Source organism: Bombina bombina, chromosome 4 (genome assembly GCF_027579735.1).
Source record: "Bombina bombina isolate aBomBom1 chromosome 4, aBomBom1.pri, whole genome shotgun sequence".
Lineage (NCBI taxonomy): Eukaryota > Metazoa > Chordata > Amphibia > Anura > Bombinatoridae > Bombina > Bombina bombina.
In genome coordinates, this window is record NC_069502.1 from 1,141,630,810 (window position 1) to 1,141,656,473 (window position 25,664).

At 40.5% G+C, this 25,664-nt stretch overlaps 1 protein-coding gene across 1 annotated transcript in view; it reads left to right on the plus strand.

Moving 5' to 3' along the window:
- Window positions 1–25,664, plus strand: part of MARK1 (microtubule affinity regulating kinase 1) — a 554,415-nt gene that overhangs the window by 508,127 nt on the left and 20,624 nt on the right. Inside the window, exons 15-17 of the mRNA XM_053712515.1 lie at window positions 8,584–8,736; window positions 10,174–10,428; window positions 15,515–15,559. Of these exons, the coding sequence (XP_053568490.1) occupies window positions 8,584–8,736; window positions 10,174–10,428; window positions 15,515–15,559 (453 nt within the window). The remainder of the gene's footprint in view (window positions 1–8,583; window positions 8,737–10,173; window positions 10,429–15,514; window positions 15,560–25,664) is intronic.

Genomic DNA, 25,664 nt, shown 5'->3' on the forward strand with positions numbered 1-25,664 from the left:
CGAGTGATTTAAGACATTCTAAAGTCTTTCCAAGTGCACAGTTGCATAACTGTGAAACCGTGCTCGACTATTTTTCCTAAGCTTGCGTTTTTTTGTATAAGTTTCTCTTAAATTGACAGTCGATTTTTATGCATAAGTAAATTAAATTGAAAAATCTAATTGTGCTGTTGCCTGTCAGTGAAGTTAAAGCACTATATGTATCTGTTACACCCTTTAAGTTAACGGGACAGTATACACTCATTTTTATATAACTGCATGTAATAGACACTACTATAAAGAATAAGATGCACAGATACTGATATAAAAATCCATTATAAAACTGTTTAAAAACTTACTTAGAAGCTCTCAGTTTAGCTCTGTTGAAAAGGTAGCCGGAAAGCCCACTGCAAGTGGCAAATAAGACACTCCCCCCTTCCCCTTCTTTTGCATATAAAAAGACTCTTTACACAAAAAGGAGCAAGCTGAAGTAGGTAGCTGACGGTATTCTCATAAATCTTTGGGGCTTGAATAGGAGTCTGAAAATCAGAGCAATGTTATTTAAAAATAAGCAAAACTATACATTTAAAAAATAAAAAAAACTTTATTGGCTATATAAATAGATCCTCTACAAAACATTTATGCAAAGAAAAAATGAGTGTATAATGTCCCTTTAAGGGTTATTCTATAACATATTGTTATCAATTAAGTTATTGGAGTTTATGTTTAGGGTATGACACTGGGGGAACATATTGTTTTTGCTATACATCTGTTCCTCATTTTTTGGAATAAAGATTTGTTGTTGGTCCTTTAAGTTTCTATGGACAATTTTAGACAAATGTAATGTCTGTTTTTCCGTGCTGCACGGTAGCAATTGCTTTTAAATGTACAAATAGATTGTTGCCCTCTGAGCTTTATGTCTCCCAGAATGATGCTGTTCAGGCAATGCCACAGTTTTCTTCTTGAAAGTCCCAAATTTTTTTGGCGTCACATGCGGTGCCCTGCGGTTCCTCTCAATCTCCTGGAAGAGTGTATTTGCCTACAGAGTTTGTAACGCAGGTATCCTCTGCGGTTTTATCTGGGCTTTCCTTTCCTACAGAGAAAAGGAAAACGGACATTAAAAGTTTCAGATAGTAAGGTTTCTGTTCCTCATTCTGCTTCTTAGTTCACTCTCTCTCCTAAGTCTGGCGAGGAGGCTTCACAGGTAGTTTCTGAGGGTGAAATCTCAGATGTGGACAGTATAATTCCTTCATCTGACGTCGAAGTTTTCTACTTCAGCTGTATGCTTGAATTCCTCCTGTATTGTTTAAGGAGGTTTTGGCTACTTGGACGTCATCGATATCCCTGTCATTGTCAAGCCTTGGAAGTTTTGTGAACTTTATTAGTTCTATGATTTTCCTTCCTATGAGGAATTCTTTCTAGACATGCTATAGAGATTTTCCAGGAATAGGAGAAGATAGGGATACCTTTCTCCCTGTCTCCCGTTCTTTAAAGGATTTTTCCTGTTGCTGACTTCATTACAATGCACGGTGCCCTTAGTAGGAAGTTTCTACTATGGATCAGAGAATTTCGATCCCTATGGGTGGTAGCTTTACTCCTTATGGATCCATGGTAAAGAAGCTAGAGGTTTAGTATTGTTCATTCTGAGCAATGCCTTGTCTTTTTAGACTTGCTGTGTTAGCCCGCCGGGCATTATGGCTGAAATATTGGTCAGCTGAGAAGCCTATTTGTGGCTTAGTGGTACAGCCTAGGTTTTATAGTTCTGTAGTTGCAGGTTCTATATTTTATGTTTTCTCCAGATCCACGCTTCTGGCGTTCTCTTTCAAGGGTAAGACCTTGTTTGGATAAATAAAAAATGGTTTGGATTTAGACGGCGCTAAAAGCTGTGGGTTCTTTTAATTCATTCTCTAGTACTATTGTGAGGTTTCTACTTTAATTTGTCAGACTTATGTTATCCGTAGCTGCGTGGGTTCTTATCACGATTTAGGATTTTAATTAATATGACTCTAATAGAAAGGTTGATATATAAAAAATATAAAAATATAGCAGATTAAATAAGGTTAGGTGATAAGCTTTAATAAATTGATTTAACTAAAATAATGCACAAGATAAATCTATTCACATAAAAAAGCGCTAAAGAATTCATTAATTGCTTTAAAATACACAGTTCATTAATTGTTTTTAAAATACACAATTCACTATACACTCACTCCAAATTAGATTAGCCGCCAATGATCATAAATAAAAAACACTCATAACATAAAAACTTATCTAGCAGAAGTCTCCAAATATAAACAACTTTAAAAGGGAACTGACAGTTTCTATAATACGTTTTCTAGCAGATAGTTAATAGCAATTACTATCTCGAGTGTAGAGCCTTGATGTTCCAATCCCCAAAACCAGATTATGTCTTCCTTACTGTCCAATGATGGACTGAAACGTTATAGTCACTTGTGGGGAGATTTACTTGGTACCAAGTATTTGTTCCGGTATAGAATCACCAAACAGTCACTTAAAGAATTGATATCTCCTGTGTAATTATACGTCTAAATTCAGACTTTGTTATAAAATGTCCAATATTTTTTCTTGTGGCTGAAAATAAGCAACTGCGAGTCCGTAAACTCACGCCAAATGTCAAGAGGATCTCTTACCTCTCAGGGGTTACGAGCTACCGCTTCTGTTGTTGAGCTCTCACCTGCTCCTACTGATGATTCTTTCAGGCTGTGACCCTCCGGCTCGACCACGCTGCTCACTGCGCGTCTGACTTCACCGGGCTTCCGTTACCTCTACTTCACTTGCGCAAGTCTTTGATCTTTTTGACAGCCTCCCCAAGTGTCGCTCCCTCTGCACTTAAGTACTGTGTACGCAGAGTACAGGCTGTTCTTGGCTCAGATCCAGCAGGATTTACCCGGTCAAAAGACATCTCACTTTATTTTTAGTATAGATACAGTTCCTTCTACGCATTTCACCCCTTTCGGTTAGGGCTTTATCAAGATGCTGTATGCTCATCAAATGCTCGTTTAAATTCCCCCAAAGTAACTTGTGATTCGTCAGGCAAAATTACACTTCCTGTATCGATCTGGGAATAGTCCCATAAAAAGTGGGATCCTCATGTTATTTTCCTCCCCAAAGTGACTGATGATTCTTGTTGAAGTTGCCTTTAGTACTATCCGAAGGTTGGAACAAATAGCTGATTAAAAATTATGGCATATATGCAATTTCCTTAATATGATCAGATGTAAAAATATAATTATTAAAACTGAAAAATTTCAACAAATTCTATAATATTTTTTTAAAAATTCCCTTAAAATTGTTTTAAAAATTCCAAAAATTCATAAATGCTTAAAAAGGTAATACCAATATATGGGTATGTATATGTAGAAACCTAAAAATAAAACATATTCAAATTCATATCAAATGTAATAACTTAGTAACTACAGGTAATTTTGCTTATAAATAGCCCCTAGCTTATATTAACTGCCATAGTTTCTCATTAAACAGTAATTAATTATTATGTTAGAAAAGGACCAATATCCAGCTCAGAATTAAGCTCACTGGGATATAATGTATTAAAGTTATAAATTATTTCTGCTTCTTTCTTAAGGAGTAAATTTTCATAATCCCCCCCCCCCCCCTCCAATTCCCTTTTACCTTACAAAGGCCCCAATATTTAAGATCATTTAAGTTGTTTTTGTGGGTATCCCTAAAGTGCTGGTATAAGTGTGTCTCTAAATTCCCTTTTTCAATATGCCAGAGGTGCTCACGTATTCTGTCTTTGAGCATCCTTGTTTGGACTTGGTCTGGCAGAATCATCCTTTTGACTTTACGGGTGGAAAAAAGGGTTTTTTTGTAACTCACTTCAAGAGAATAAGACTAAAAGGAAAATTTTCCTTTTCTTCGTTTTGCATGGTCAGTCTTGTCTTTTGGAATCCAACAAAACTTAGTCCTATCTAAGATTTCCTCCCAGAGGCAGATTTCTCTTTCTAGAGTATCTGCAATCCAGGTATGATGAGAGGCATTCCTTGAACTGGGTTCAGGACCTTCCTCTCTGGGAGTGAAAGTTCCAGTCCCAGTCTGGGATCGGGATCTAGGTATTTACCTCAGGTTTCTTAGGTTCTTACCTTCAAAGTAGTGTCCATTCTACTTTGGTTCAAGAGGGCCTGTTTGTAACGAATATAGACATGAAGGATGTATATTTATTGTTCCCTTGATTTGGGATCTTCTCAAGTTCTGAGTTTTATCATCCTAGAAAGATTTTTTAGTCTTGGGGTATTGCAAGGGTGCAATAGTGGACAATATATAGTTCAGATGCCATACTTCTTTTGAGCATTCCCTCTCGCAAGAGATTTTGTCCATTCTTCTTTCCCATGGATGGGAAATGAATCGGGAGAAATGTTCTCTTGTTCCATCTACAAGGGTGATTTTTAGGGACCTCAATAGATTCTCTATCTAGGAGTAGATTTCTATTTGAGGTCAGATAATCAAGGTTTTATTTATTATCCTCTCTCTGCAGTCTTCTGTCCGGCCAACAGCAAGCTTTAATGGTCCAGTAGATAGCTTAGCCATCTTACAACCAGAAGGTTGGGAGTTTGGATCTAGCTGCAGTTGATTTTCCTGTAATGTAGGAGGGAATTGGTCTGATGGTTCCATGGACATCATTCCCTTGTTTTTTCCATAAAATGGGGAACATTTGCATCTGTCTTAGAGGATAGATCTAGATCAGTCAACAAAAGACTCTCCCCTGTAGTGGTTTTTCAGGAGTAAGCTTCTGGAGTCATTCCTGGGTGATGTGACCATGGACGCCATCCTGTTGGGCTGAGAAACAGTCTGGGTCTTGTTTTAGACACAGGGATTGTGGCCTCGGATGTATCTTCCCTCCTCCTTATTATCTTGGATTTGAGAGAGATTTCTAATGCTCTGATGGCTTGGCCTCAGTCATCCTTAGCTTGGTTCTAGTCAGACAATATCACCTCAATGGCTTATCTATCACCAGGTAGGAACTCAGAGTTCCTTAGCCATGTAGGAGGTGACTTGGATTGTTCAGTGGGTGGAAGCTCACTATTTCTGTCTGTCATCCACTTTCCAGGGGTGGTCAATTGGAAACTGGACTTCTGAACAAACAGATTTTTCATCCTGTTGAGTGGGCTCTCCAACCCGGGGGTGTTCTCTAGGTAACCCTCAAATGGGGGGTACCGGAGTTGGCTTTTGAGGGCGTTTCGGCAAAACGCCAAGCTTCCAAGGTACGATTTATGGTTGAGTGATCCACAGACCGCCCTGATAGATGTTCTGGTGTTTTTCTTGGGATTCAGTCTTGCATACCTATTTTCTCTGTTTGCTTTTCTTCCACAAGTCATTGCTCGTATCCTACAGGAGAGAGCCGTGGTGATTCTTGTCTCTCAGGATCTGGTATGAAGACCTAGTGGTTAGGTCTTCTTTCCACCTTGGAGGCTGCCTCTGAGGAAGGACCTTCTGATTCAGGGTCCCTTCCTCCAGCCATATCTCGTTCCTCTGAAGCTGACTGTTTTGAGAATGAACGCTTAGTTTTTGTCTGAGCTTGGATTTTTCTGAGTCAGTCATTGAGACCATGACTTAGGCTCGCATGCCAGTTACTAGAAAGATTTGCCATCGTATATTGCGTAAATATCTTTAGTGGTGTGTATCCAAGGGTTACTCTTGGAGTAGGGTCAGGATTCCTTTGTCTTTTCTCCAGGAAGCTCTGGAGAAGGGTTTGTCAGTGAGTACCCTGAGGGGTCAGATTTCTGCATGATCTATTTTGCTTCATAAATATCTGGCGGACGTGCTAGTCGTGCAATCTTTTTGTCAGGCCTAGGTCAGAATCTGGCCTGTGTTTAAATCTATTGTTCCTCCTTGGAGCCTTAACTTGGTTCTTAAGTTTTGCAGCAGGCTCTGTTTGAGCCTTTACATTCCATAGATATTAAGTTATCTTGGAAGTTTTTGTTTTTGTTTTCTCTGCTCGGAGAGTGTTGGAACTCTCAGCTTTGCAGTGAGATTCATTTTATCTTATTTTTCCATGCCGATAAGGTGGTTCTTCGTACTAGGTTTAGTTTCCTTCCTTAAGTGGTTTTGGACAGGAAATTTTAAGCAGGAAATTGTTGTTCCTTCTCTGTGTCCTAGTTCTTCTCATAAAGAATGTTGTGTGTTTTAAATTTTATTTTACAAGCAATTAGGATTTTCGCCAGTCTTTTGCCCTGTTGGTTTGTTTCTCTGGGATACATAAAGGTCAGAAAAGTTTCTACTATTTCTCTTTCTCTCTGGTTGAGAAGTATATTTCATTTTGCTATGAGACTGAGCTCTTTCCATGAGAGCTGTCTCTTCTTGAGTTTTCAATGATGAAGCATCTTTGGAACAGATTTGCAAGGCTGCAACTTGGTCTTTTCTGCATACTTTTTCCAAATTTTCCCAATTTGATTCTTTTGCCTCGGCTGAGGTTTCTTTTGGGATTTAGGTTCTTCAAGCGGTGGTGCCTTCTGTTTAGGTTACCTGTCTTGTCCCTCCCTAATCATCTGTGTCCTCTAGCTTGGGTATTGTTTTCCACTAGTAATTGATGATGCCGTGGACTCATCATATCTTAGGAAAGAAAACATAATTTATGCTTACCTGATAAATTTCTTTCTTTCTGGATATGGTGAGTCCACGGCCCACCCTTTATTTTTAGACAGTTATTTTTTACTAACACCTCAGGCACATCTACACCTTTGTATTATCTTCTTTTTCCATTTCCCTTAGGCTGAATGACTTGGGGTTATGGGTAAGGGAAGTGACATTTAACAGCTTTGCTGTGGTGCTCTGTGCCTCCTCTTGCTGGCCAGGAGTAATATTCCCACTACTAATTGATGATGCCGTGGACTCACCATATCCGGAAATAAATAAATGTATCAGGTAAGCATAAATTATGTTTTCTTAATTTCGGTGGGAGAGTTTTGTAGCTGTGCACAAAAAAACTTAAACAACAAAAGATAGCTTAAGAGACTTTGAGTAGCATTGCTGGTTCCTTAGAGCATGCACATGTTGGGAAAAACAAACAAACTGCATTTTCTTTTATAAGATGGTGAGAGTCCACAGGATCACTTGTGGGCTAATACATTCTGTCCACTAGGAGGAGGCAGAAACACCTCTACTGTCCAGATCTTTGTACCACCCACATTCCTAATAATTCTTTAATCATTTTTTGCCTCTACATGGCGAAGGTGGTCTTCTTTATAGACCTACCATTTTTATTTTGGTTCTGAGGCTGCTTTTGACTTGAAAGTACTACGGGCTGTTGTACTTGATCAGTAATTCACCTGCCTTACCTGTATTGTCACATTCCATTTCATGAATGGTTTCGTGGACTTCCACTGCTTAGGTTTTGGAACCCACATCTGATGATTTTGTTGACTCTCACCATCTTATGAAAGAAAACAAATTGTATGCTTACGTAATAAATTTGTTTGTTTCATAATGGTGAGAATCCACAAGACCCGCCCTTGTTTATCTATAGGTTGGCGGCAGAACTTGTTTTTGCAATTAATTTGCCCTGCCTTTGCACTCCACTATCATGAAATAAATAAATTAATGAGGTAAGTATTTAAAGGGACATTAAACCCAACATTTTTCTTTCATTATTCAGATAGACAATACCAACATTTTTCTTTCATTATTCAGATAGACAATACCATTTTAAACAACATTCCAATTTACTTCTATTATCTAATTTGCTTCATTCTTTGTTTACGAAATAGCAATGCACATGGGTGAGCCAATCACACGAGGCATCTATGTGCAGCCACCAATCAGCAGCTACTGAGCCTATCTAGATATGCTTTTCAGCAAAGGCTATCAAGAGAATGAAGCACATTAGGTAATAGACGTAAATTAGAAAGTTGTTTAAAATTGCATGCTCTTTCTAAATCATGAAAGAAAAAAATTGGGTTTAATGTTCTTTTAAGTATTAGGTTCTCTTTCTGCACTATGTAATGTTTCTTTGCAGCACATTATAAAAGGGACAGTCTAGTCAAAAATTAAACTTGCATGCTTCAGATAGGGCATTCAATTTAAAAAAAAAAAACATTCCAATTTACTTGTATTATCAAATTTGCTTTGTTCGCTTGGTATTCTTTGTTGAAAGCTAAACCAAGGTAGGTGCATATGCTAATACCTAAGCCATTGAAGGCCTCCTCTTATCTCAGTGCATTTTGATAGTTTTTCACAGCTAAACAACATTAGTAGATGTGTGCCATATAGGTAACATTGTCAGCACTGATTTGCTAAAATGCAAGTCTGTTAAAAGAACTGAAATAAGGGGCAGTCAGCAGAGGCTTAGATACAAGGTAATCACAGAGGTAAAAAGTATATTAATATAGCTGTGTTGGTTATGCAAAGCTAGGAATGGGTAATAAAGGGATTATCTATCTTTTTAAACAGTAAAAATTCTGAAGTAGACTGTCCCTTTAAGAATAAAAAAACACATTTATGCAAAAAAAAAGAGTTCTTGTTGTTCCACATCAGACTTTTTAGAGAAGAGCGATCACTTGCGTTTAAATAATATGAAAATGACATATCATTTCTAACAATGGTGCACAGTGACTGTTTCTTCTTGTTTTTCAGTCTAACTGAAATGTCTGCTGGGAGCACGTCTTCAGCAACCTCTGCTGTACCCGCTGCCAGACCTCGTCACCAGAAGTCCATGTCTGCCTCAGGGCATCCAATCAAAGTTACTTTACCTACCATCAAAGATGGTGCTGAAGGTTTTCGACCAAGGTAACTTAAAAGGAACATTTTGAATCGTTCATTAAAAGGATATGAATTGTGATTGAGACAGAGCCTACAATTTTAAAAAAACGTTTCCAATTTACTTTTGTTATGAAAATTGTTCCCATGGTATTTTATGAGGAAGAGATCTGAAGACGTGGCAGGAAACAGTGCTGCCATTTAGAGCTCTTACAAATGAATAACATTCTTGCAAAACTGCTGCCAAATAGTGCTCCAGAAATGGGCCATCTCCTACGTTTACATCCCTGGTTTTCAACAAAAGATGCTAAGAGAATAAAGAATTGATAATAGAAGTAAATTAGAAAGTTGTTTAAAATTGCATGCTCTGTCTGAATCATGAAATATTATTTCTTTTTTATGACACGATGAGTCCACGGATCATCTCAATTACTAATGGGATATTCACCTCCTGGTCAGCAGGAGGTGAATATCCCATTAGTAATTGAGATGATCTGTGGACTCATCGTGTCAAACAAGAAATACATTTATCAGGTAAGCATACATTTTGTTTTATTTATTTTTCTATCCCTTTAAGGCACAATTGGGTAGTAATAACCTTGTATTTCTAATCCTTCCTCTAAAGTATAAAACAGTCTACTACAAGGGTTTCCAAATCTAGTCCTTATGAGCAATGCACAAGCAACAATTTCAGGCAGAATTTCTTGCTTTTTTGAAAACATTAAATAAGTTGGTTTAGTTAGTTTGTTTAATACATATAGTGGCAGGGGCCTGTAGAGAAAGGCCCAAGTTTGCCTTCCAAAGTTACTGTCTGAAAAAGAAATAAAAGGGATAACTTCTATAGAGATAGACATATAGATAGATAGACATATAGATAGATAGACATATAGATAGATAGATAGATAGATAGATTGATAGATAGACATATAGATAGATTGATAGATAGATGATGATAGATTGATAGATAGACATATAGACAGATATATAGATAGATAGATAGATAGATAGATAGATAGATAGATAGACATATAGAGAGATAGATAGATAGATAGATAAATCAGGGACTATTCGATATTTCCAGCCCAGTATGTATGTATATATGTGTGATTATTAGCGCTTTCTTTAGCTGACGTTTTTCGGGATATTAAGCCATTTTTTTCAGACTGAGAGAAGGGACATAATACCCCAAAATGTCACTTAACAAAATATCTATTGTTTGATAGTCCAGTGAGTGCCACTTCCCTTTAGGCAAGACACCCTGGCAAATAATCAATTTGTAATATAAGTACTTTTTTTTTTTTTCTTTAAATGATGTAATCTATCATTAAAATAATAAAATAAATGTTATAAAATGAGTGAATGTTGTTCAAAATAAATGATGGCTCAAAGTAGCAAGCTATAGCTTTGTACATTATGAAGTGAAAATCTTATTGTTTATATGTTTATTGTTTATGTATGTTTATATAGCAGTGCAACTCAGAGGGCACCAGCTGCTTCCCCCTCTGCTCACAGTATTAGTACAAGCACTCCCGACCGGACTCGCTTCCCTCGTGGGAGTACCAGCCGCAGTACTTTCCACGGAGAGCAGCTGAGGGACCGGCGCACTGCAACATATAATGGACCACCGGCATCTCCTGCCCATGAAAACACACAGTACTCTCATACAAGAAGAGGGACCTCCACTGGTATTATAAGCAAGATCACTTCCAAGTTTGTGCGTAGGTAAATAATTAAAAGGGTGCCTTGGAAATGGGATGGAAAAATGTCTATCATTATTCAGAGCCATAGAGGTATATTTATTACATGATATTTTTGAAATAATGAGTAGCTCTTCATAGCGGTGGGCAGCTATATTAAAACACCTTATAAATTGTTATTCTAAACTTTATGAAAGTGCTGTTGGATTTCATATATTAAGGTAGCATAGAAATCCAGAACTATAATTGCACTGAGATACAGAGCATAATATTACTATATATAGCCTTGATTAAAGCACTTTATACTTGTATATACAGGCAATTTAATCAAATATGGTTCCACCTCTCAAAGCTCATGGTCAGGAAAGAATTTGGCTTCCCTCTTATAGTTAGGTTAAAAGTAACCGTTACTGATGCAGCTAAAAGTACCCATTACTGATGCAGCGGTCTCTTATGTTCAGCTAAAAGTAACCATTACTGATGCAGTTTGTCTCTTATCACGTTCAGCTAACAGTAACCATTACTGATGCAGTTTGTCTCTTATCACGTTCAGCTAACAGTAACCACTACTAATGCAGCTTGTCTCTTATCACGTTCAGCTAACAGTAACCATTACTGATGCAGTTTGTCTCTTATCACATTCAGCTAACAGTAACCACTACTGATGCAGTTTGTCTCTTATCACGTTCAGCTAAATGTTACCATTACTGATGCAGTTTGTCTCTTATCACATTCAGCTAACAGTAACCACTACTGATGCAGCTTGTCTCTTATCACGTTCAGCTAAAAGTAACCACTACTGATGCAGTTTGTCTCTTATCACGTTCAGCTAACAGTAACCACTACTGATGCAGCTTGTCTCTTATCACGTTCAGCTAAAAGTAACCACTACTGATGCAGTTTGTCTCTTATCACGTTCAGCTAACAGTAACCACTACTGATGCAGTTTGTCTCTTATCACGTTCAGCTAACAGTAACCACTACTGATACAGTTTGTCTCTTATCACGTTCAGCTAAAAGTAACCATTACTGATGCAGTTTGTCTCTTATCACGTTCAGCTAAAAGTAACCACTACTGATGCAGTTTGTCTCTTATCACGTTCAGCTAACAGTAACCACTACTGATGCAGTTTGTCTCTTATCACGTTCCGCTAACAGTAACCACTACTGATGTATCTTGTCTCTTATCACGTTCAGCTAACAGTAACCACTACTGATGCAGCTTGTCTCTTATCACGTTCAGCTAACAGTAACCATTACTGATGCAGTTTGTCTCTTATCACATTCAGCTAACAGTAACCATTACTGATGCAGCTTGTCTCTTATCACGTTCAGCTAACAGTAACCACTACTGATGCAGCTTGTCTCTTATCACGTTCAGCTAAAAGTAACCATTACTGATGCAGTTTGTCTCTTATCACGTTCAGCTAACAGTAACCACTACTAATGCAGCTTGTCTCTTATCACGTTCAGCTAACAGTAACCATTACTGATGCAGTTTGTCTCTTATCACGTTCAGCTAACAGTAACCATTACTGATGCAGTTTGTCTCTTATCACGTTCAGCTAACAGTAACCATTACTGATGCAGTTTGTCTCTTATCACGTTCAGCTAACAGTAACCATTACTGATGCAGTTTGTCTCTTATCACGTTCAGCTAACAGTAACCATTACTGATGCAATTTGTCTCTTATCATGTTCAGCTAAAAGTAACCATTACTGATGCAGTTTGTCTCTTATCACGTTCAGCTAACAGTAACCACTACTAATGCAGTTTGTCTCTTATCACGTTCAGCTAACAGTAACCATTACTGATGCAGTTTGTCTCTTATCACGTTCAGCTAACAGTAACCATTACTGATGCAGCTTGTCTCTTATCACGTTCAGCTAACAGTAACCATTACTGATGCAGCTTGTCTCTTATCACGTTCAGCTAAAAGTAACCATTACTGATGCAGTTTGTCTCTTATCACATTCAGCTAACAGTAACCATTACTGATGCAGCTTGTCTCTTATCACGTTCAGCTAAAAGTAACCACTACTGATGCAGTTTGTCTCTTATCACGTTCAGCTAAAAGTAACCATTACTGATGCAGTTTGTCTCTTATCACGTTCAGCTAACAGTAACCACTACTGATGCAGTTTGTCTCTTATCCCGTTCAGCTAAAAGTAACCATTACTGATGCAGTTTGTCTCTTATCATGTTCAGCTAAAAGTAACCATTACTGATGCAGCTTGTCTCTTATCATGTTCAGCTAAAAGTAACCATTACTGATGCAGCTTGTCTCTTATCACGTTCAGCTAAAAGTAACCATTACTGATGCAGCTTGTCTCTTATCACGTTCAGCTAAAAGTAGCCATTACTGATGCAGCTTGTCTCTTATCACGTTTAGCTAACAGTAACCATTACTGATGCAGTTTGTCTCTTATCACGTTCAGCTAACAGTAACCATTACTGATGCAGCTCGTCTCATCACGTTCAGCTAAAATTAACCACTACTGATGCAGTTTGTCTCTTATCACATTCAGCTAACAGTAACTATTACTGATGCAGCTTGACTCTTATCACGTTCAGCTAACAGTAACCATTACTGATGCAGCTCGACTCTTATCACGTTCAGCTAACAGTAACCATTACTGATGCAGTTTGATTCTTATCACATTCAGCTAACAGTAACCATTACTGATGCAGCTTGTCTCTTATCACGTTCAGCTAACAGTAACCACTACTGATGCAGTTTGTCTCTTATCACGTTCAGCTAAAAGTAACCATTACTGATGCAGTTTGTCTCTTATCACGTTCAGCTAACAGTAACCATTAGTGATGCAGCTTGTCTCTTATCACGTTCAGCTAACAGTAACCACTACTGATGCAGCTTGTCTCTTATCATGTTCAGCTAACAGTAGCCATTACTGATGCAGTTTGTCTCTTATCACGTTCAGCTAAATGTAGCCATTACTGATGCAGCTTGTCTCTTATCATGTTCAACTAACAGTAACCACTACTGATGCAGTTTGTCTCTTATCATGTTCAGCTAACAGTAGCCATTACTGATGCAGTTTGTCTCTTATCATGTTCAGCTAACAGTAGCCATTACTGATGCAGTTTGTCTCTTATCACGTTCAGCTAAATGTAGCCATTACTGATGCAGCTTGTCTCTTATCATGTTCAACTAACAGTAACCACTACTGATGCAGTTTGTCTCTTATCACGTTCAGCTAAATGTTACGATTACTGATACAGCTTGTATCTTAGCACATTCAGCTAACAGTAACCTTTACTGATACAGCTTGTTTCTTCTGGTTCAGCTAACAGTATCAATTACTGATACAGTTTGTCTCTTATCATGTTCAGCTAAAAGTAACGATTACTGATACAGCTTGTCTCTTATCACGTTCAGCTAAATGTTACGATTACTGATACAGCTTGTATCTGAGCACGTTCAGCTAACAGTAACCTTTACTGATACAGCTTGTCTCTTATCATGTTCAGCTAAAAGTAACGATTACTGATACAGCTTGTCTCTTATCACGTTCAGCTAAATGTTACGATTACTGATACAGCTTGTATCTGAGCACGTTCAGCTAACAGTAACCTTTACTGATACAGCTTGTCTCTTATTATGTTCAGCTAAAAGTAACCATTACTGATGCAGTTTGTCTCTTATCATGTTCAGCTAAAAGTAACCATTACTGATGCAGTTTGTCTCTTATCACGTTCAGCTAAAAGTAACCATTACTGATGCAGTTTGTCTCTTATCATGTTCAGCTAAATGTAACGATTACTGATACAGCTTGTATCTTAGCACGTTCAGCTAACAGTAACCTTTACTGATACAGCTTGTCTCTTATTATGAGTAAAAAGAAAATGAAAGTTCCGGCACTCAGCGATACTTGTAAAACCTTTTATTGCATAAGCCCTCTCACTTGTAGAGGCTATGAATCATGCATTTCGGATACACTCCTTAGTCATATATGCTCATAATTCATTACGAGCACAGGTGCATTTAAACAGGTAGCCTGAACATAATTGGTTGGACACAAGTCACATGACAATAACGCAACTTTACAGATTGATTAACCCAATAGTGAGCACATTATACAGAGAACATTGCAGTAAAAAAATGTGTATATACATTAATGGTAATACTACTACATAGATGTATGTGTATATACATTAAAGCACTATGGTAATAAGTGTGACACAGTTGTAAATACTTAAAGCCTTAATCTAATTAAAGACACTAAATCCCCCATATTCTAGGGGCGCTTCCTCTTTCTGTGCCCAACTTATTTACAGCTATATATATGCATATATACATATCCTAACAATGATCTTATATAAACTAAAAACTGTTTTAAAATCATCTGTATGAACCTTGTCCAACTTATTAGAGAGTTTGCTCATGCTAATTATCACTCTGCTCTGGTATTACAGAGTAGATGATGCTTTTGGACACTCCCAAAGCATCCTGGAGCCTACTTATTTACAGCTATATATATGCATATATACATATCCTAACAATGATCTTATATAAACTAAAAACTGTTTTAAAATCATCTGTATGAACCTTGTCCAACTTATTAGAGAGTTTGCTCATGCTAATTATCACTCTGCTCTGGTATTACAGAGTAGATGATGCTTTTGGACACTCCCAAAGCATCCTGGAGCCTACTTGCTTATTTAATGAAATTAAGAACTTCTATCCAAAATATGTGAATATATATATACTGTACATTAGGGAACATACTTTCACCTAGTAAATTGAGGAGTACCTGTGCTGTATAATATAATATTTTTTTACTGTTATTCTGAGCTATGGGAGTTGGAACCTGAGTTAATATATTTGCTTGTACCTACAAGTTTTAATGCTTTTCTTTATTCCTTAAAAAATAATAAAAATAAATAAATAAAAAAAACATTTTCACTAATGTTATAATTCGTGCACTGTACTACAATGTTTACATATAAATTATGCCAAGGTGCATTTGCTGTATCACATTCTGTGTAGCTTTTGGCTCTTAAGTGTGTAATTCCCCTTATATGCATAATGTCTTTTGAATCTTGTCTTTTATTTGTTATTGAATCTGACCCTTAACTTTGTTTTGAGGGATCCAAGTGAAGGCGAGTCCAGTGGCAGGACAGACACCTTAAGGTGAGAAGCCACCCTTCTTCACTCTGCCGCAGGGCTAAAGTGTGTCTGTCTCCTGTTTCCTGTCTTTTGAATGTTCAAAACTTTATTGTTTCTTTCTTTTTAATTCTACTTTATACTTTAAGGTGCAATTCCTCAGAAACATAATAGCAAATTCTTCATTAGCTTTCGGTCTCCTTTTTTCTTTTGTTTTAATTTAAAAAAAAAGTTCTGGAAATGCTTTTTAACTTTCACCCTAAATGACACTTTCTTTGCTAAGACATGGAGAGTCCACAACTTCATTCCAATTACTATTAGGATATTCAACTCCTGGCCAGAAGGAGGAGGCAAAGAGCACCCCAGCAAAGCTGTTAAGTGTAACTTCCCATACCCATCATCCCCAGTCATTCTCTTTGTCTCTGTCAATGGAGGTTGTGCGAAGTTGGTGTCTGAAGATTTTAATCCTTATATGGGTACTTTTCCCTGCAAGCAAGGATTGGGGTTTTAGCTGTGTCCATGTCAGTCTCTTCAGTAAGAGTAGTGGTGGCTTTTAAGCAGTTAAAAGGTGGTGAGGTAGTCCTCTAGGATCTAAGGTAAGTGCCTTTGCCTTCTAGGTACTGGAGGACTGCGCATTTAAGATGTTAATCCTCATGTGGATCCTTTGGGGACATAATAATCCTTTCAACTTAAGGATTCATATTGGGGACAGATGTGTTTGCACTTTTTTATGTGTTCCTAAATATTGAAGGCTACAGCAATGTTTATATGGGACACAGTATAAGAAGAGAGACTGGGCTAGGGGTTCAGAGGACAGGCATTTCCTTTATTTAATGCAGACTATCAACATTTGTTTGCAGTTTTTACAAAGACATCAGTTGAGGATGATGTAGCCATCTCCTAATGGTTATACAGTATAACCGAAGAGTTGAGGGCTTTTGAAATATCGTCTTTCTTCAGCCGTTCATTCATACGGTACAGGAGACTGTTTGCGCACTTTGTTGGTCGTGCAGTTACTTCAGACCCCCTCACGTGTCGTTTTGTACTTCCGGTTTATCGGAATAAAGCTTTTAAGCAATCTGCGTAGCGTGTCTGTGTCGGCTTTGATTCTTCTGCTTCTGGACGCTCCCAACTACTAGTGGGGGTTCATTCTGTCCGGTAGGAGGTCAGGCTATTTTACTAACGAAACAACTGGAAAGTTTTTCTAATTTTATTTCATTTTTGACTCGGTTATTAAAGCACCAAGTATAAGCGGCTTTTACTTTTAATAACTTTATTAAAAAAAAATCTGATTGCCCTGGAGTTTATTCTGTTATCATGGACACAGAATTCGACCAGTCTATGTCTGTGGATAAATGCCTACTATGTTTAGAGGCTCAGATTGTCTTACCAATGCAGTTTTGTTCCTCCTGCTTAGCAAAGACTTTAAAATTTAAAGACAAATTACCTCCTTCTGAGCCTAATGTCTCCCAGAATATTGCTGTGCGTGACATGTCTCGGCTTTCTCCTCAAACGTCCCAAGCGTTAATGGTTTCTCATAGTGTGCCTTCTGTATCCTCTCATCCACCTGGGGTGTTTATTTACCTGGGGATTTTGATGTGCAGTAACTGTGGTTTTGTCAGCTTTCCCTTCATCGGGTAAGCGAAAGAGAAAATTTAAACATGTGCCTAATACTAAGGCTTCTGACTCTAGGACTGCATTAGCCAATCTTTCTCAGATGTCTGATGAGGAGACTACTTCAGTAGCTTCTGAAGGCGAGATCTCAGACTCTGACACTTTAGCAGATAAATCTTCAGAATCTGAAGAGGTTAATTTTAGATTTTAGCTTAAACATCTCCTGGTTATTACTGAAGGAGGTTCTAGCTACTTTATATGACACTGAGCCTTCGGTTGCTGTCAACCCGACGAAGTCTTCTAAATTGGATAGAGTTTTATTCTCCATCTTCTGAGCTGGTTTTTCCTGTCCCAAGGAAGATGTCTGAAATTATTGCTCAGGAATGGGATAAACCAGGGGTTCCCTTTTCCCCTTCCCCTGTTTTTAAGAAGATGTTTCCTGTTGCTGACTCTATTCGTGACTCATGGCGCACGGCTCCTAAATTTGAAAGAGCTATTGCTACTCTTGCCAAGAGAACAACTATTCCTATAGAGGATAGTTGCTCTTTTAAGGATCCAATGGATAAGAAGCTAGAAGCTTACCTAAAAAAGATGTACATCCATCAAGGATTACAGTGGCAACCTGTAGAAAGTATTGCCACGGTTGCGGGTGCGGCATCCTATTGGTGTGATGCCTTGTTGGATCTTATTACTGAGGAAACTACGGTAGAGGAGATCCAAGATAGGATCAAGGCTCTCAAATTGGCCAATACCTTTATCTGCAATGCCAACATGCAGATAATTCGACTGTAAGCTAAGATGTCTAGCTTCACTGTGCTAGCACGCAGAGCTCTGTGGTTAAAATCTTGGTCAGCCGACGTCTCTTCTAAGGCAAAGCTTTTGGCTTTACCTTATAAGGGAAAGACTTTGTTCGGACTTGGTCTGGCGGAGATAACTTCAGAGATTACGGGTGGAAAGGGATCTTTCCTACCTCAGGACAAGAAGAATAGATCTAGAGGTTGCAGACTTCTAATTTTCGTTCCTTTTGTAGCTTTAAGGGACAAAAGTCTTCATCCTCCTCTTCCAAACCTGACCAATCCAGATCCACTTAGAAGTACAACCAGACCTGGAACAAGGGAAAAAAAACAAGAAACCTTCTGCTGACTCTAAATCAGCATGAAGGTTCTGCCTCCGATTCCAGTGTGGATCAGGTGGGGGGCAGGCTTTCTCTTTTTCGCCAAGCCTGGATATGCGATGTCCCAGATCCTTGGGCAGGGGACATAGTATCCCAGGGCTACAGAATGGGATTCTAGTCTTGCCTTCCAAGGGGCAGATTTCTTCTGTCAAGACTATCCTCAAAGCACATAAAGAAGGAGGACTTTTTAAGCTGTGTCAAGGACCTATACTCCATGGGAGTTATTGTTCCAGTCCTCCTAAGAGAACATGGTCTAGGATTCTATTCAAATCTATTTGTGGTTCTCAAAAAGGAGGGAACTTTTCGGCCCATTCTAGACCTCAAGTGTCTGAACGAATTACTCAGGGTTCCGTCCTTCAAAATGGAAACTATCTGTTCCATTCTTCCTTTGGTACAGGAAGGTCAGTTTATGAAGACCATAGACTTAAAAGACGCATACCTTCATGTTCCCATTCACAGGGAACACCATCAGTATCACCCAATTTGCTGCACTTCCATTTGGCCTAGCCACGGCTCCCAGAATATTCACAAAGGTTCTGGGGGCGCTATTGGCAGTAATCAGATCCCAGGGAATTGTTGTGGCGCCTTACCTAGACGACATCTTAGTACAGGCGTCATCTTTTCAACTAGCCCGATCTCATACAGAGATGCTGTTGTCTTTTCTACGTTCCCACGGGTGGAAGGTGAATTTGGGAAAGAGTTCTCTAGTTCCATCTACCAAGGTGTGTTTTCTAGGGACTATAATAGATTCCCTGTCCATGAAGATTTTCCTGACGGAGGTCAGAAAAAACTAAATTCTGGCTTCCTGTCTTTCTCTCCAGTCTGCCTTCCATCCATCTGTGGCTCAATGCATGAAAGTGATTGGTCTGATGGTGGCATCCATGGACATTGTTCCTTTTGCTTGGTTCCATCTACGTCCACTGCAACTTTGTATGCTCCATCAATGGAACGGAGACCATTCGGATTTATCACAGATGATAAATCTGGACCCTCTAACAAGAGACTATCTCTCGTGGTGGCTGTCACAGGAACATCCGTCTTGGGGCACTTGCTTCCTGAGAACTTCCCAGGAAATTGTGACTACAGGCGCCAGTCTGTTAGGCTGGGGAGCTGTTTGGGGTCCTTTAAAGGCTCAGGGCCTGTGGTCTCAGGAAGAGTAATCTCTTCCCATAAACATCTTAGAGTTGAGAGCTATCTTCAATGCCCTATCAGCGTGGCCTCAACTGTCTTTGGTCCAGTTTATCAGATTCCAGTTGGACAACATTCTAAGGAGCTGTTTGGAGTCCTTTATAGGCTCAGGGCCTGTAGTCTCGGGAAGAGTCATCTCTTTCCATAAACATCTTGAAGTTGAGAACTATCTTTATTGCCCTATCAGCGTGGCCTCAACTGTTTTTGGTCCGGTTTATCAGATTCCAGTCGGACAACATCACCTCAGTGGCTTAAATCAACCACCAGGGAGGGACTCGGAGTTCCTTAGCCATAAAGAAGGTGACTCGCATTCTGCAATGGACGGAAGCCCATGATTGTCTCCTATCTGCCATTCACATTACAGGAGTGGACAACTGGGAGGCGGATTTTCTGAGCAGACAGTCTTTTCATCCCAGGGAGTGGGCTCTCCATCCGCAAGTGTTCTCTCAGATAAACCTCCAGTGGGGGTTTCCAGAGTTGGATCTGATGGCGTCCCGTTAAAACGCCAAAGTTCCAAAGTACGGCTCAAGGTCAAGAGAACCTTAGGCCGTTCTGATAGATGCTCTAGAGGTTCCTTGGTGGTTTTCTCTGGCATATCTGTGTTCTCCATTTGCTCTCCTTCCACGAGTCATTGCTTGTATCAAGCAGGAGAGAGCATCTGTGATACTAATAGCTCCTGCCTGGCCTCACAGGATCTGGTTTGCAGATCTAGTAAGGATGTAATCTCTACCTGCTTGGAGGTTACCTAGGAGGAAGGACCTTCTACTTCAGTTTCCTTTCCTACATCCAAACCTAGATTCTCTGAAGCTGACTGCTTGGAGATTGAACGCCTAATTCTGTATAGACGTGGTTTTTCTGAAGCAGTCATTGAAACTATGATTTAGACTCAGAAACCTGTTACTTGTAAGATTTACCATAAGATATGGCGTAAATATCTTTATATTATTAGTGTGATTCTAAGTGTTTTTCCTGGAGCCGGGTGAGGATTCCCCGGGTTTTGTATTTTCTTCAGGATGGCCTGGAGAAGGGTTTATCGGTCAGTACCCTAAAGGGTCAGATTTCTGCTTTATTTATCCTTTTGTACAAACGTCTGGCAGACTTACCAGATGTTGAAGCCTTCGTACAGGCCCTAGTTAGAATCAGGCCTGTATTTAAGCCTGTTGCTCCCCGTGGAGCTTTAATTTAGTTCTTAAAGTTTTGCAGCAGGCTCAGTTTTAGCTGATGCATGTTGTTGATATAAAATTGTTATTCTGGAAGGTTTTGTTTCTTGTTGCTATTTTTTCCGCTCGCAGAGTGTCTGAGCTTTTTAAATTTGGATTTCTCCCTAAAGAGGTGTCGGATCGAAACATTAAAGGGACACTAAACTCATTATTCAGATAGAGCATGCAATTTCCATCTAATAAGAGGAGAGTCCACGGCTTCATTCATTACTTGTGGGAATACAGAACCTGGCCACCAGAATTAGGCAAAGACATCCCAGCCAAAGGCTTAAATACCTCCCCCACTCCCTTCATCCCCCAGTCATTCTTTGCCTTTCATCACAGGAGGATGGCAGAGAAGTGTCGGAAGATTTCGGAGTAGTCTTTTATGGAGGGTAGTACTCTTCGGAATGGGTTTGAAGTTTTAAGTAGTCTTGTCAGCCTCTCAGTGAGAGCATTGACGAATGTTAGGGTCTGGAGATGCAGGGAGAGTCTTTCTGCGAATCCATCCAGACTCGTATTAACAGCTCCTTAAGCAATCAGTGTTGACGAGTTTCACTTCCTGCTTTCTTCACTCAAGTCCATGTCAGGAGCGATGCTACACACTGTCAAACTTGAGAGGCCATGTTTGTGTTCCACGACGTTGATTCTGATAAGATTGTTTCATTTTTTATATATGTAATAATAACACAAGACAGGGTCACAGTGTGGCTTCTTTTACCTGTATAGAATCAAGGGTTAATATCTCCGGAAGGTGATTATTGAACAGGGGGGATGTATACATGATTGCTTTATTGTGTTTTTGCTGCGACGTGTGAGATGTGGCTCTAGCAATGTGTGAACAGTCAGCTTCTTCCTTCATTTTAATTACTGCTCAGCCTGTTTAGTTTGGCGCGCTTGTTCTCGGCTGCAGGGGTGGTTCTGCATGGCACTCCATGTGACCGGGTTTGGTCTCATTCTCCTCCTTTTCCTGACCGTTGGTTGGTTGCAGGAGACGAAATCAGTTTCTCTGTGGGCCTGGGTCATAATAGTGGTGAGTGCCACAGCCATTGGGAGTATAAAGGTGCCATTTATTTTTTGCTATAGTCCAATTAAAGTGCAAACTATGGAGGACTCTGATATGTTAGAGGGTACTACCTCTTTACCTAAATCTAATGCCTGTGTTTATTGTGAGGAGGGCCTGGTATATCCACCTGCTCAACTATGTTCCACATGCCTCGATAAAATAGTGATATCTAAAAGAAATAAGATGTTTAGTACCACTGAGATGTCCACCTCTGAGAGGTCTCCGTCCCGCGAGGTGCGTTCCCTACATTCCTCTCCGATTACATATGCAGCTCCCCAGTGCACTTCTAATCCTCCTGCGGGAGGGGCCATGTTGCCGTCTGATTTTGCTGAGAAGTTGTAAACAGCGGTATCTGCGGTCTTTAGTGCTTTACCTGGCTCGGCTGCAAGCGAAAGGTTAAACATTGCTATCCTTCCCAGGGGTCATCTACTCTGTTGGATGTATCTGAGACTAGATTATCCACTGATGCAGAGGATTACGATACTTCAGAGGACTCCCTCTCTGGGTCTCAATCTGCGGCCTCTAAACCTCCGGCTTCGGAGGAACCAGACTAGGTTTAGGATGGAGAGCTTACACTTTTTATTAAGAGGTGATGGCTACTCTAGAGGTTTCGGAACCGAAGTTTCCGTATGAACCTTCTATTCCTAAGCTTGATAAAGTTTATGAGGAAAGGGTAGTGGCCCAAACTTTCCCGGTTCCCGTAAAGATGGTGAATATTATTAAGAATGAATGGGTAAAAAATTGTTTCCGGTTCCACACTCTCAGCTATCACCACGCTTGCTAAGCGCACCACTATATCCCACTTTAGTATAGTTTGTTGTTTAAGGAACCCATTAATAAGAAATTAGAGACCCTGTTAAGAAAGATGTTTCAGCACATGGGGTTCGTATTTCAACCTGCAGCGGCGGTTGCTGCGGTAGTGGGAGCCGCTACCTATTGGTTCAACTCTCTATCAGAGGTGATCAAGGTGGAGATTCCCCTCGATGAGATACATGAAAGAATTAAGGCCCTGAGGGTAGCTAATTCATTTATTTGTGATGCTAATATGCAAATTATTCGCTTGAATGCTAAGACATCAGGCTTTTCTGTTCTGGCCCGGAGGGCTCTGTGGTTGAAGTCATGGTCTGTTGACATGACGTCCAAATCTAGATTGCTTTCCCTTCCATTTAAGGGAAAGATTCTTTTCGGTCCAGGCCACGGTCACGGGGGGGCGAGGGTGCCTTTCTACCGCAGGATAAGAAGAATAAACCTAAGGGTCCTAATTTTCGTCCCTTTCGTTCGGACAACTCCCAACGACAGCAGCCTGCCGCGAAACCTGAGCAGTCCAAGGGATCTTGGAAAACTTCTCAGTCTTGGAATAAAGCCAAGCAGAGCAAGAAGCCAGCCGAGACAAAATAGTCATGAAGAGGCGGCCCCCAATCCGTCTCTGGATCTCGTAGGGGGCAGACTATCTCTTTTCACGGATGCTTGGGTGAAAGACATCCAGGATCTTTGGGTTCTGGAAGTTGTTGCACAGGGTTACAGGATAGGTTTCAAAACTCATCCTCCCAGGGGCAGATTCCTTTTGTCAAATCTATAATCAAAACCAGAGAAACGGGATGCCTTTCTAGAGTGCGTGAGGGATCTCTCTTCTCTAGGAGTAATTGTACCGGTACCTCTAGCAGAAAGGGGTCTAGGATACTATTCAAACCTTTTCGTGGTACTAAAGAAGGAGGGCACGTTTCGCCCGATTCTGGACCTAAAGTGCTTGAACAAGTTTCTGTCAGTTCCTTTGTTCAAAATGGAGACGATAAGGTCTATACTGCCCCTAGTTCAAGAGGGTCAGTTTATGACCACAATAGACTTGAAGGACGCTTATCTTCATGTGCCAATACACAAATATCACTTCAGGTTCTTAAGGTTCGCCTTCCTGGATCAGCACTTCCAGTTTGTAGGTCTTCCCTTCGGGCTGGCTACTGCTTTAAGAATCTTCACGAAGGTTCTGGGGGCTCTGCTCGCGGTGGCGAGATCCAGAGGGATATCAGTTGCTCCTTATCTAGACGATATCCTGGTTCAGGCTCCGTCTTACCGGCTGGCAGAGAACCATTCAGGAGATTTTCTTCTGCGATCTCATGGATGGAAGATAAACTCAGGAAAAAGTTCTCTGGTTTCCAGTACCAGAGTGGAGTTTTTGGGCACGATTATAGACTCCATAGCCATGAAAATGTTCCTAACAGACCAGAGACGTCACAAAATTGTCTCCAGCTGTCTTGCCCTTCAGACCTCCTCACGGTCATCAGTGGCCCGGTGCATGGAGGTGATTGGGCCCATGGTATCCACTATAGATGTCATTCCTTTTGCCAGATTCCATTTCCGGCCTCTTCAGCTGTGCATGCTGAGGCAGTGAAACGGCAATCATTCGGATCTATCCCAACTGATCTCTCTGGAGAACGGGTCGAGAGAATCTCTCTTGGTGACTCCGTCCAGATCAGCTGTCCCAGGGGACATCCTTCCTTAGACCATCTTGGGAGATTGTGACTACGACGGGAGTCTCTCAGGTTGGGGCGCGGTTTGGGGAGCCAGGAGGGCACAGGGCAGGTGGAATCGGAAGGAGTGTCTTCTACCGATCAACATCCTGGAACTTTTGGCGATATTCAACGCTCTTGGGGCTTGGCCCCTCCGGGGTTTGTCTAAGTTCATCAGATTCCAGTCAGACAATATTACCTAGGTGGCTTACATCAACCATCGGGGGGGGGGAATGAGAAGCTCCCTAGCCATGAGGGAAGTATCTCGGATTCTGCAATGGGCGGAGTCCCACGACTGCTCGCTATCAGCGATCCACATCCCGGGTGTGGAGAACTGGGAAGCAGATTTTCTCAGCAGACAGTCGTTTCATCCGGGGGAATGGTCTCTTCACCCCGAAATGTCTGCGGATATTTGCAACAGTTGGGGGACTCCGGAGATAGATCTCATGGTGTCCAGACTCAACTTCAAGCTACCCAGATACGGGTCCTGGTCCAGGGATCCCCAGGCGGAACTGATAGATGCCTTAGCAGTGCCTTGGGGATTCAACCTAATTTACATATTTCCACCGTTACCACTTCTACCTCGTGTAGTGTCACGCATCAAGCAGGAGCAAGCATCAACTATTCTGATTGCTTTGTCGTGGCCGCAGAGGACGTGGTTTGTGAATCTAGTGGGGATGTCAACGTCCCCTTCCATACAGGTTGCCCTGTCGCAGGGATCTGCTGGTGCAGGGTCCTTTTGTGCATCAGAATCTAGATTCTCTGAGGCTGACTGCGTGAAGATTGAACGCTTAGTCTTAGACAGAAGAGGTTTTTCTGAGAGGGTGATTGATACTCATTCAAGCAAGAAAGCCGATCACCCATCGCATCTATCATAAGGTGTGTAGGACCTACTTGCTCTGGTGTGAAACTCGTAAATATTCCTGGCACAAGGTCAGGATATCCAGGATTCTTTCCTTCCTCTTGTTTGGTTTGGAGAAGGGACTTGCCGCTAGTTCTTTAAGGGGACAGATTTCGGCTCTATCTGTGTTGCTGCACAAGAAGCTCGCTGATCTTCCTGATATACAGTCTTTTATTCAGGCTCTGTCCAAGATCAGGCCTGTGTTTAGACATTCTTATCCTCCTTGGAGTTTTAATCTGGTTCTGAAGGTTTTGCAGGGGGCTCCGTTCGAGCCTATGCCTTCTCTTGACATTTAGACTTTGTCTTGGAAGGTTCTTATTCTACTGGCCATTGCAACGGCGCCAGAGTGTCTGAATTAGTAGCCTTGCAATTGGAGCCTCCTTACCTAGCTTTTCATGCAGATAAGGCTGTCCTTTGCACTGGACTGGGTTTTCTCCCTAAGGTTGTGTCTGATCGCAACATTAATCAGGAAATTGTGGTTCCTTC